Raw genomic sequence first — 13,007 nt, 5'->3', positions numbered from 1 at the left:
GAAACCCGCATCGCCCGTCTCCACAGTAAGGCGTTCAGCCTATTAGCCCTCTCAGCCCTGGCCTTCGGGGTGAACCGTTGGCAGTGCTCACACTTCCCGACGATGTGTCCCTCGCCGAGACACTCGAGGCAAACGGCGTGACCGTCCGTCCTTGTCATCTTAGTGGAGCAGTTGGAGCAGCGCTTGAACAGCGACTTCTCAGACATCTTCGCAGGATCCTCACAGGAAAAGTTTCCTCACAAGCAGACAGCTAGATCTTTACCGGTCGGCGGCAAAGAAGAAACTGAGGGGAAAGGGGGCGACGTCGCCCAATGTCGCTCGGGCGGGAAACGGCCGCGCATGCGCATTGGGACGGACGTGCGCCCCCTAGTGGACGTTTGCTAGAAAGAAAAATCCGGTCGGCAGGCCTGCGCAGGCGCAGTCCCATGTGGGGCTGCACAGAAGACGGACAGTGAAGCTGGGCTTCAATTCGGGTTTCCAGGGTGACAGAAGGAGTGCAGACAGAGTTCAGGCATGCCCCCAGCTCCGTTTCCAAGGGAACTGATTGATGGTGACTGGCTTCACGAACCGCGGGCAAACGCAACGAACTGGGCTTCCAACGAACGCTGGTTCGTTGGCCATGGACCCTCACGAACCGCCGGTTTGAGAACAGACAATCAGGCGGTTCGTGGGGGTTTTTGGTTCATAATGCGGTTCGTGCCCATGTCTAGGAATAAGTATCTTACGCAGCAATCCTCAATATGTATACTCAGAAATAAATTCCAAGGTGGTGAATGAGACTTATTCCCTGGAAAGGGTGCTTAGGACTGCAGCCTTACAGTGCCACCCTAAGCAAAGTTATACGCTCCAAAGTCCATTACAGCCAATGCGCTTAGAAGAATGTAACTCTTCTTAGGATGGCACTGTAAGTCGAAGAAATGAGGGTAAGAATGTTTTTAATATAAAGGTAACAGTTGAGTGAATAACCATGCTGCTTATTCACTCAAAGTCCCCTCTCCTCTACATGAGCTCTTTTCCTTAAAAAGAAAGGGTGTCAAGGCAATGTTACACCTATGTGTGAGTAGCGTGAAATGAACTTGTAAGAAAAAAGTTAGGGAAAGAAAATATGCAGCACAGGCTTTGCTGAATGTATTGCTTGGCTTAATATTATTTGGAACCAGCTGTGGCTGAATGTCACCTATGCATTGGGATATCATGTGGAAAATCCATGGCCCTGTGGTGACATATTATATGTTACAGAATCAATTTCTGAATCAACTCTATGGGGTTGTGAGATCACTAATGTAGCTCCTGAAAAGCAGATGAGGATGATATGTAATTGTATCCTTGGATGCTGCAATATCCGTATCAAATTCTCATACAAGAATATCTCTCATCCCATTTCCTAGGAAAGAACACGATCATACCAAAAAAGGCAATACCCTGAATGTAAGAGACCGCACATTTGTTCAGCATTATGGAAATTGTTAAGCGCTTGAAAGGAATGAAGGCTCTATGACTTGAAAGCAGAGCTCAGCTGAAGCTTTGAAAATGCTCATGTTGCAGAATCCTTAATTCCATGAGCTAAAATAGCCACCGCGCCAAGAACAAATTAGAGATGTATGTCAATTCATAAGGACAACTACTTCTTGGTAATAATGAGATGGCTCCTACCCCAATTCTACTACTCCACTGAGCAACGTTTATCCACTTGTTATAATATTTGTACCCCACTTTTCATTTTGGCTCAAGTCTGAGGTCTTCCTACAGTCTAAGGAGTCTTCTTCCAACAAGCGTCTCTTCCATTGGAGGAAGTGCCACATAAGTTAGAAGAGCCTCTTAGAGGATGGCTTCATACACCTTATTACTCCAGATTTTCCAAACACATTTTCCATCTTTCCAGTGTGATTCCGCAGCTTCAGGTTTCATAACAGTTTTGTGTGCATTATTGGTAAGGACCACTTCTGGGCCAGACCTGAACCCAGGAGCAGACTTTGCGGACAACCAGGGCAGGCCAGGGACCGCTCCAGGGGAAGAAGTTCAGGGGACACCTGGTACCCCAGGACTTCCCCCCCCCAGACCCAGAACCCTCAAATCCAAAGGCCTCAGAAGAAGGACTTGCCTCTGAAGGTACAGCTGCAGATGATGACAACTTGCTGGATATCTGCAAGTAGCAAGCCCACTTTATCAAAGGCTAGAACCTGAATTATCAGTCTCCCAAGCTCTCCTCCTACCTGGAAGGAGCAGCAGAGCCAGACGACCCACAAGGGGACAGCACACTGACAACAAAATGCCAGGGTGGCAGCTTGTGTGTCTGCTACCCTGGACACATACAGTCAGGGGTCATTTCATAGAAAAAGAGCTGGAGGAACTCATTAGCAAACTCATTAGCATATGCCACGCCCCTTGACATCGCCGGAAATGTTTCATTAGCATAACTGATTTGCATATGCCACACCCCTGGCATCACCTATCCTGGCTGTTTTGAACTCAATCCTGGCCATTCAGGGCCAAAATCGGGCCCAAAATGGCAAAAGGGGGCTTAAAATGGCTGAAAAGGGGCCCAAAATGGTCAGGATCAGGCTGCTGCTGAGCAGGAGTGATCCACTACCCGTTAGAGGCCCAATCCGGGTGGGGCCACCTGACATGTGACCTCTTTGAGGAACTGCTGAAACTGCGTTCCTGTGCGTTCCCCCTCAAAATGAGCCCTGCGTATAGTTCTTCACAGGATAAGGCCTCAATCAAGCCCAGACCAGATGAAGCCCAGAAACAGGTGGGGCTTCTTCTTCTTTGGAATATTTAAGCCCTTGGCTAAGCCTAGAACTTTGCTGTCCAGTGACAGGTCCAGCGCAGTGCAGTGCAGTTCTGCCTATGAACCTGGACCAAACTAGACCCAGATTGTGACCTGGTTGTCAGATCCAGATTGTGATCTTGTCCTCGCTCTGAAGGCCAAACTCTGCCTCCAGCTGCTGTGCAGATCCTTTCCCCTGAGGAGTCTGTAGTCCACCAGAACAATATCCATTCTTTTTAAGAATCTACAGACATCCACAGAAGAAAGGAATGTAGTACAATAAAGATCAGGTGGCTTACTTCTGCATGCCTTCCCATTCTCTTCTAGCAGGAATCCCTCATGGCATTTACAGACATACGAATTATTGTTATTAATGCAGATATGTTCACAGCCATGCTCCATGGAATTGCAAATGTCTTTGACTGGGAAAAAAAGATTAAACATATTTAGGTGAATATATCAGAATATTTTTTCCTTCATAAAAAATAGAAAGTAGTTAGGTCAAGTGTTTCATACATTTTAACAGAAGTGCACTGATAGCTACAAAGAGAAAGGAAGATTGCCTCAGGTCTGTCCACCTAGTTTCTTCACTAGGCTAGAGATGAAACTAACTCCCCAACCAGTTTAAGAGGCTGATGCCTGTGGACTGGATTCTCCCATCAGCCATCTGGCAAGCACTTGCAGGGCTATTTCACCTTTCTGCTTTGTTGTAGCAGTGAAGAAGTTTTTCAGGGCCTTGGTGATTCCTATAAACCCCAGGACATTTGAATGAAATTGGCTGGACTTGAATCTCTGGAGGTACTCAGACATAAGGCAAAGAAACTGGAAGTAGGAAAAAAAGATAAACTCTAACTGCAGTTTTATAGAAGTTTAATTATTATGGCTTTATGCACACAATTACACTTACACACCAACCCTGGAATTGTAGTTTGGTGATTTGCTAGGGATCTCTAGGTCCCTTCAAGGAACTCTAGATTCCAGAGTTCCCTGGGAAAAGGGAACAAGTGTTAAACTAAGAAATGTAATACAATAAAGAACAGGTGGCTTTCCTCTGTATACCTTCCCATTCTTTTCTAGCAGGAAGAAGGGAAGCTCTGATTCTCGAAAACTTACACACTGAAAATCTTGTTGGACTCAAATCCTGCTAAACTAATTTAAGTATTCTAGAGGATTCTTGGAACATTTGTTGCAAATAAAAAGTTTCAAAGTTATCTGTTTACATCAGAAAGGCTTTATTTATATCACTGCACTATTTATTGTAAGCCTCTTTGCATTTCTAAGTGTAAACATCTTCCAAACAAATAATTATGCAATTAAATGGCTTGCAGGGAGGGGAGGAATGAAAATTTCTTACTTCTACATGTTTTCTTATCCTCAGTCAGTATAAATCCCTCATGGCATTTGCAGATGAATGAATCTTTATTATTGAGACAGACATGCTGACATCCATGTGGAACTGACTTGCAAACATCTTCATCTGGATAAAGTTAAAAGTGTACTGGTTAAAACACTTCTACTACACTAGTGCATTTCTTTCATTATTAATTATAAATAATTACAAAAATGGGGTGTTCCCATAACTATCATAATTAATATGAAATAAAGCAAGTTACTCATCTGAATAGCCTATAACAGAAAAAAAATATGATTTCCTTTTGTTCTGGTTTTTTTTGTTATTGCACTCTCTGCCTCTATTGATTTCACTTTTACACGGCAGCTGGTATATTCAATAAAGGCATAGATAGAACCCAGTGATCCTTAGGGGAACAAGAGGCTCTGTGCTTTTTTGATTGACTGCAAGCTGTGGCCACTAGGCTCACATACATGTGTGAGGTATTCCAATCCTGAAGGGTACGGGGTGGGTATTTGCTTTCCTTTCTCCTCTCAAAGCTTGCCCTGCTGTGCCAAATTTTCCCCTGAAGTCTGCACTCCTGATTGCCTGTTGCTCACCAAACCTTATCCCCCATCCAAGCAAGGTCTTCCTCCTGCTGCCTGCCTGCCTAGATGCCTTACCCAACTTGAGCCACCAAATGACCTTGCCTTGTCAGTCTGCCTCTTCCTCCTGCTACTGTTCTTCAAGCTCAGTGGCTGCAGTGCTGACTGTGTTACTACGTGGAATCTGTCCTATCAATTCCCCCATAGATTTTAATGTTAAACTTGGGTGACTTTCATGGCCTCATAAAGGACAGCTTCTTCATTCCATCTGTCTGAAGTTTGTTAATGTGTATTCCTTGGGGAATACTACCATGCCCCTGAGTTTTGTCCAGTTTCAATGGGAAAGCATGAGGGTTCAGACCCAAGAAAAGAATCTTCCATTGAAACCAGCGGGAAATAATAATGAAATAGAATTATGAAAATAAAACAACAGTAATGAAAGAAACAAAAATGAATCAAAACCATACAAGAACAACCCAATAATGAATCAGTCCCTTTTGGAATGAGTTACAAAAATGAAAGAAATTGAACGGACTGCAATGCACAAGCAATAGTGAAGACCAAAGAGCTTACATCTGCAGGTATGCCCATCATCCCTTAGTACAAATCCTTCATGGCATTTGCAGGTATATGAGTAATCGTTGTTGACACAGAGGTGTTCACAGTCATGATCAATCGATTTGCAGAGGTCTTTACCTACAGGTAATTTAGATAATTCATGCAGCTTGTGACATGAAACAAAAGGCAAAGAAAGGTTGCAAAGCTCAAATCATACCCAGCTTTCATCGTTAAATTTAAATTACACAGGAAATAGCAGGGCAGGGTTTACCACGCAATTTCTGGAGGTTTCACCCTCCTCCTCCAATAGGAATCCCTCCTGTATTGCAGAACCATTGTATTTATTGGCTCAGGCATTTTCCCTGTAGCCATGTCACAATCCATTCCCACCCATTTTTTATTAGTTTTAGTTAAATATTTTTTCTTATATTACATGTGTTTTGCTTTATTTATTTATTTAGAGTGTTTTCAAGGGGGAAAAACACTTCCAGTTGTAATTTTTTTCTCCATCCATTTGAGATGGAACTTTGAGAGATTCTGCCCCTCACCCAAGGAACCCTTCCCTGTTAAATTTTAGGCAGATGGGTAAAAAACAATCTGTTTTATATGCAATTAATATTCTCACTTGCACTATAAGCAAAAGCAGACGTCTGGCAACACAACAAAGAAAGTTGTGTGGTACAAACAGTATATAATAATAAACGGGATCCTTGAGAGTGAATCCATCCAGTCATGTAAAGAAAGAAAAGTGGTGGCTGGTTTAATCAACAATAGAGCTTGCAGGTGAGGGGAGCTCAGTCCTGGCCTTCCCACACTTTACCTTGCTGGCTTCCTATGCTTTCATATTTTTTGTCTCTCAGACAAGCCCTGATACTGGATATGAGATGACTGAGAGAAAAATTCTGAAAGAAGGGCGCAATGAGGTTTGGTGCAGAATGGGAAAGGATTTAGCCACCCTCGCTCACATGCTTTCTTTCTGTTTAAAAATAGACCATATGAGAAATTTTGGGGGTTTAAAACTAGGATTAATAGTACTTGGAGTGGATTTCTCTCAGGGAAATGGTAAGGTTGCTTTAGTGATCTCAGAACCTCAGCTTATCACGGATGGTATGTCCATAAAGTTCTTCCTCTTCTCCTGCCAACAGAAGTGTCCTTCCACTGGCAAAAAGCTAACATTGGATAGTTCAATATCAATATCAGTAGCACAGCATAGAGAAAAACAGACCAACCAGGGGTAACTTTTCACTCTTCCTACCACAGACCTTCATGTTGCACCTAGCACTGTTCCTGCCACTTCCCTGGAGCCCAGGTGCAGCACTGCAAAGGTTGTGCGGGGGGGGGGGGGGGAAGCTGCGGCAGGAGGGAGGAGGTGGAAAAGGTCTGTTTTGTGAGGAAAACTCCACTTTTAGTTCATTGAATACAACTCACTGAATGCGCTGCAGATTTATTTAGACTACACAACAAAATGCAGACTACTGCTGGTGGAAAAGCAGCATTTCTTTGCTTACTTCTGCAGGTTTTCCCATCCTCTGTCAGTATGAACCCCTCATGGCACTTGCAGACATAGGAACTGCCATCACTGACACAAAAGTGTTCACAGCCATGGTTCACCGATTTGCATAAATCTTTCCCTGAAATCAAATAATGCATTTTTGGTAAAACATTTGTAACAGAAACAATACTTAATGCACCAAAAGCCCCCAGTTGAATCCATGGCTTCTCCAATTAAAAGGATCAGTACCAGGCAATGTGAAAGACCTCTGCCTGAGATGATGGAGAGCGGCTGCCAATCAAAGTAGACAATATTGACCTCAATAGATCAATGGTTTGAAATCAGCACAAGACAGTTTCATGAGTTCAGTCTGCTGTTCCCTTTCCCAACAGCCCCTCCTTCACCTTCCCAATCTGGTTTTGGATCCTCATCCCTATACACTGCCCCATTTCATAGTAACGTTTAAGGAAAAAAATGTACTAGTCAAGTCTGAAAATCCCTCCACCCTGTCCAAAAGTAAACAGGGTAGAAAAAAAATAAAGCTTACTTTTACAGGTTCTCCCATCGCTATGCAGCACATATCCTTCAAAGCACTGGCATACATAAGACCTATCGCTATTCACACAAGTATGCTCACAGCCATGGTCACTCAGCAAGCAATAGTCTATTCCTGAAAAGGAGAGGAGGTTGCCAATCAAAAAAGTATCTAACGATTTCAGGATGGATCCAGACTAAATTTTCCATCAGCAGAATGGAACTTTCCTGCTTCCCTTGCCTCCCCCACCCCCACTACAGCCCACTGATCTCCATGAAATGCTCTGGCAAGTCCCTAGTGGCAAGAGGGCCTGCAAGGAAAGGGGAAATCAACAGATTCGCAACTCAGCCTTCACTGTATGGAATGTGAATAAACTGGAAAGATTTGTCCTCCGGTTCCACATCTCATTTTATAGTGGCTGAATTTTCTCCTGATTTAGCAGTAAAGTGCCAGAGTGAGAAGAAGAAGATGTCATATACAGATGAACCTTGTAGCTCCAAGCCAGAACTCCAAATGTACACAGTTCATCTGCATAAGTACCACTTGGTAATAAGTAACCTTGCTACCAAGGTGTTTCAGTAACCGATGAAGGATGTTTTGCCCACATGTTTTCTAATCATTTTTTATGTTAGCACTAGAATAAGTGCTTTGATTCTGCTGCTGATTTAAGCAATTATTATCTTTTGTAGCAACTGAGTAATATGACCAGAGATTTTTTTAGACATTCACAGGAAACTCCAAAGTAGAACAGAGCTTGCTTCCAAATAATAAATGGGGTGAACTGGCAAGCAGAAGCGACATCCTAGAGGAATAATGATAAGATCAGGGCTTAACAGACACAAGTCCAGAGTGAATGTAACATATTAGAGCTTTTGATGAAAATCCCAATCACTGCCTGGGGAAAAATAAAACCCCATAAACATTTTCCCTACTACTCAGGAAAAAGCTGTTTCCATTCGCTGGGTTAATAAAAACTATTTAAAAAGGCAAGTTGCATTTTTTGGCTAGCATGGATCAAACAGACCCTCAGGACTGGATTAGAACAGCCAGCACTAACTCTTTCTCCTAAAATGCACTGTTCCTTAAGCTTATTTTTCTATATTTTCCCCTCTGGGTTATAGCTTCACATTCCCTCTGCTCAACCACAAGCTGAGAGTCTTAACAAATGACTAAAAACAAATCAGGATTTTATCTTTAGCAGTGTAGGTACAGTAGCCCTCATCTAGTACTGTTATCACAAGAAACCATTCCTAGGCAACAGCTGGGGTAAATGCAATGGGACATTCACTTGTGTGTGTGTGTGTGTGTAGACACACACACACACACATATATACACATACACACATATATACACACAGTATATATGTGTGTGTGTGTGTGTGTGTATATGTATATATATATACATGTATATGTATATATATGTATATGTATGTGTGTGTATATACACACACACGTATATATACATACACACATATGTATATACATACACACATATACACACACACACACACACACACACACACACACACACATACTGGCTTTCTGCTTTATCAATATTGCAAAGTACAGGCCAGTTTCTAATCTTGAGCTTTTCTAGTTAATTGGCATGTACTATATTAAGCAATATGAGTACCTAAAATCAGTTTGCTTTCTCCCCTTTAATTCTATACAGCACCCTGATCAAGAGACTCACGTGAACAAGTCTTTAGATCCTCATTAATGATGTATCCTTCAGAACACTGGCAGACATAGGACTCCCGTGTGTTCACACACAGTTGCTCGCAACCATGGTTGTTCTCAGCACAGTGGTCTACTCCTGAGTCAGGTTTTAGCAATGGAAAAGAATGCATTACAAATTTAAAGTCTTCAAATCCATATACGTAAAAATCCAGTAAGAACAAAGGATAACGCTTTTAGTCATCAGACATTCCATATAACTACTGCATACGTTTTTTGAGCAGTAATAGTAACATCCTAGCTCACGTAAAGTCAAAAGGTTTGACTGCATGAGAGCTACAATTTCATTGTGTACATTGAAGAAACACAACACTAATCTTTTGCACATTATCATGGTTGTGTAGCTAGGAAGGGAGACATTACCAAGAGAAGAGAGGAACGCCAGATACACACATGCAGTAGAGATTAATTAACTTTTGAAATGGACTGTGTCTCATGATGAAGAGCAACTAGGAGGCACAGCCAATACGTGCTTTTATGAATGTTCAGTGTAACTATGCTGGCTCTAGTAGTACAGAGCAAAGCACATTTCTGGAAAGAAAAACAGATCTGACAGGAAAGGAAAAAGACTTCTCTCAATCAAGTCACTCCTTTCGTTTACTGCTAGTAGACATTCTTCAGAATTTTTACAGTCCAGTCTTGGGGCCAGTTCAAATAGGAAAAAAAATCTCAAAGTTACCCTTTCGGATCTTCCCTGGGTATAAAAATGGCATAGAGAAAGGCTCTGTGTGAGCCGGCACTGCACAGACACTCTGGCCCTGTGGTTTCCACGACTGCAGCAGAGGCCACTCACCTATGGGGAAGCTTACTCAAAAGTGTTAAGCGAGGAGATCTACGGACTTATTTATTTTATTTATTTACTTCATTTTTATCCCATATTTTTCCTCAGTGGGAAACTAAAGTGGCTTATACTATTCTCTTCTCCCTCCATTTTATCCACACAACAACCCTAGCAAGTAGGTTAGGCTGAGAACGTGGGGCCCAAGGTTACCCAGATTGCTTCCATGGCAGAATGGGGATTCAAACCTTGGTCTCCCAGATCCTAGTCTGACACCCTAACCGTTGCACCATGCTGGCTACTTCTTTCATTATCAGTCACTGGCACTCAAGTATCAGCCATTACCTTCTGTTTGCACTGCAGTACAAATGTGCTATGCTGTTTAAGGAGGGAAGGCACTCAGAGAACAGTGGAACGTACGCTTACTAGATTAAGAGTCAGTCTTCAGGTTATGAACTTGTCCTTGTGTTTGTTGGGGACAATGCTAGGGTTTTGTATCAGACATGCCCTGGGAATTTTGAGCCTCCAACACATGCTGGACCTTTTCTGCTGGCAGCTGCAGTATGTTGGGAGAAGCAGCTTCACGTTGATTTTTGAGGCGCTGTGAAAATTAAGTAAATAGTGGCTCCATGGGACAATTTGAAGACAGCAAAATTGCTGTGTGTGTGTGTGCGTGTGTGTGTGTGTGTGTGTGTGTGTGAAACTGTGTCTTCCTGCATGCTGCAGTTGTGAATAGAAAAGGCCAGCCTGCATCTGAAATGCACAAACCTTTTATTGCCCATCCCTCCCACCCACCCATCCTGCCCCACCAATTCATTGCAAGCGAAGACTAGCCTAAGAGAAACAATGAAGTTAGAGAGTTACGGAGAACGAATAGAAGATGAGCCTCATCTTAATAATACAACACTTTTTGCTCCAAGCTAGTGTGTATATAGTTGTTGCAAAATTTAGTGCATCATAAAGCTCAAATTCGCAATATCTTAAGAACTGAAATAAATTATATCCAAAGAAGGAAAGAGAATGAGAGACAGAATTCATCATTTCTGCCTCTCGTCTTCATTACATATATGACCAACAAGCCCTGAAGAATCTGCTTTTCGAAATGATCCAACCCTCTCCAACATTTGAATGTAAAAATATTCCCTTAAAACAAAAAGAAGAGTCCTGAAGTCACAAATAACATTGACTTAAACAAGTGAGTTTGAGACTGAAGTGTCTGTTGGTTCTAGTGTTTCGGTTGGCATAGTCTCCATTTTCCATGAGTTCATTTTTCATAAATAGCACAGTTCTCAGAGTCAAGCAAATTGTAAAAAACAAAACCCCAAACTCTTAAGATAAACAAACCACTATACATAATGGCAATGGATACTCTCAGATTATTATGTTACTTTGAAAACAGAACTGCAGAAGAAAGAAAGATATTAAGACTGATAACAAAATCCTGTAGTGATTATGCTGAAGCTGCATAATGATAAATTTGTAGATAAGTGGGTTTCTGCAGTTTTGGACCCTTCCCTTGTTTTGACATTTTAATGAGCAAATTTAATACTGTTAATAGTAGAAGAGACAGACAAAACTTACAGCATTATGATTCTTGCACAACTTAAAATGGTAACAACTCCCCCCACTCTGAAAATCAAGATATTAGTATGACAACATATTCAAGTTTTTGAGTACAGTGACATGAACTAGATCCTAACTATGTTTTCTACTGGTGGCAGAAAAAGGAGGCAACTTTTTGTCAATTCCTCCATCCTCCACTGCAAAGCTGCACTGCAATATTGTGACTCCTGGAGATACAATTCACGGTAAGTTGCAGAGAGAGAATGGAATGAGGAAGTCCACTTCTGCAAGTGCTGCTCTGTTTACACTCGATTATTTTCTTTATATTTCTTTAAAAAAAAATACGGTTGCCAGCCCCTCACTGGGGGTAGAGAATCCCTCCCCCCAGCCCATACCCCACACACACTGCTGGCTGGCTGATGGTAGAAGAAATGGAGGAAAACAGGGGACATACCAAATCATAGCGGGTTCTTCCAGGCAATGTTGTGACATCATTTCCTGTACACCTGGAAGCAGGGCTTTTTTTATGGGAAAAGGGGTGGTGGAACTCTCAAGAGGGAAATGAGGGAGAAATACACAGGCCCCCCTCACAAAATGGCCATTTCCTCCAGGGGAAATTATCTCTGTCTGGGGGCGGGGCCACCGGACATGAGAGGTGCCGGAACTCCATTCCACAGTGTTCCCGCTGAAAAAAGCCCCACCTGGAAGTAATTTCATCACACCTGGTTAAGTCCTAGTATTTGGACAAAAGCCATCAAGTTTTTGCCCAAATACCAGAGTGGTTCCAGGTAGCAGTGATGTGATAAAATCACTTCTGGAGGCAATATCAGCGTGTTGCCAGTGATATGTCATTGCTGGCAAGGGCCCGCCATGAGCTGGTAAGTCCTCCCTGCTATCTTGCTGCCCTGCTATCTTGCTACCTCACATCCTGAAAGGAAATAATGAAATGAAATTAAACAGAACAAGAAATGCAGTGCCCACAGTTTTTTATAAGTGCAATAGAGTGCTAAGGAAACGAAAGTATTTTTGAGAAGTAATTTATCTACTAAACTGTCTTTATATGTGAAGTTGCAAATATGGACCAAGAGCTGTATTCAGGAAAGCCTGGGAAAACAAAGGAACAGACAGACCCAGATACATCCATTCTCATTGTTTCAGTTACTGTATGGCTGCTTTCATGCATGTGTAAATATTTGCTAAAGTGCATTCAAAGTGCATTATCCAGTGTGTGAAAGCAGCCTAACTATAGGACACACTTTTATGAAAACCTCAAATATGCTCAACAGTAAAAAGTTCCTCTTTCCAGAAGTTTGTAACAATCATTTTATTTGCTGTGTAAACATATGCAAGTCACTAGAATTATCTTAGGACAAGTGACTACTGTTGGACTTTAAAAAGCCCATATTTATAAAAGCGTGTGGATGCTTATCTTTTCGAAGCCCAGTCCTCAGTACAAGCTATCTGCACCAGACGGTTTAACATACTCACTTCTGCATGTCTTACGGTCATAGTTCAGGGTGTAACCAGTTCGGCATCTGCACACATATGAGTCTTCAGTGTTAACACACTGGTGTTCACAACCATGTTTTCCCAAAGCACAGAAATTTATTCCTATGAGAAAAGGAAAAAGTCAGACATG

The 13,007-nt window shown here is 42.2% G+C and overlaps 1 protein-coding gene across 2 annotated transcripts in view; it reads right to left on the bottom strand.

Moving 5' to 3' along the window:
* Positions 1-13,007, bottom strand: part of MATN2 (matrilin 2) — a 79,912-nt gene that overhangs the window by 26,053 nt on the left and 40,852 nt on the right. Inside the window, exons 8-14 of one of the 2 annotated variants that reach the window (XM_054985402.1) lie at positions 12,857-12,979; positions 8,984-9,106; positions 7,303-7,425; positions 6,772-6,894; positions 5,279-5,401; positions 4,125-4,247; positions 3,070-3,192 (exon numbers count right to left, since the gene is read on the bottom strand). In XM_054985402.1, the coding sequence (XP_054841377.1) occupies positions 3,070-3,192; positions 4,125-4,247; positions 5,279-5,401; positions 6,772-6,894; positions 7,303-7,425; positions 8,984-9,106; positions 12,857-12,979 (861 nt within the window). The remainder of the gene's footprint in view (positions 1-3,069; positions 3,193-4,124; positions 4,248-5,278; positions 5,402-6,771; positions 6,895-7,302; positions 7,426-8,983; positions 9,107-12,856; positions 12,980-13,007) is intronic. The other variant, XM_054985403.1, reaches the window with a different exon arrangement.

This window comes from Eublepharis macularius, chromosome 7 (genome assembly GCF_028583425.1).
Source record: "Eublepharis macularius isolate TG4126 chromosome 7, MPM_Emac_v1.0, whole genome shotgun sequence".
NCBI classification, from domain to species: Eukaryota; Metazoa; Chordata; class Lepidosauria; order Squamata; family Eublepharidae; genus Eublepharis; species Eublepharis macularius.
This window is presented reverse-complemented; position numbering and strand designations above follow the sequence as displayed.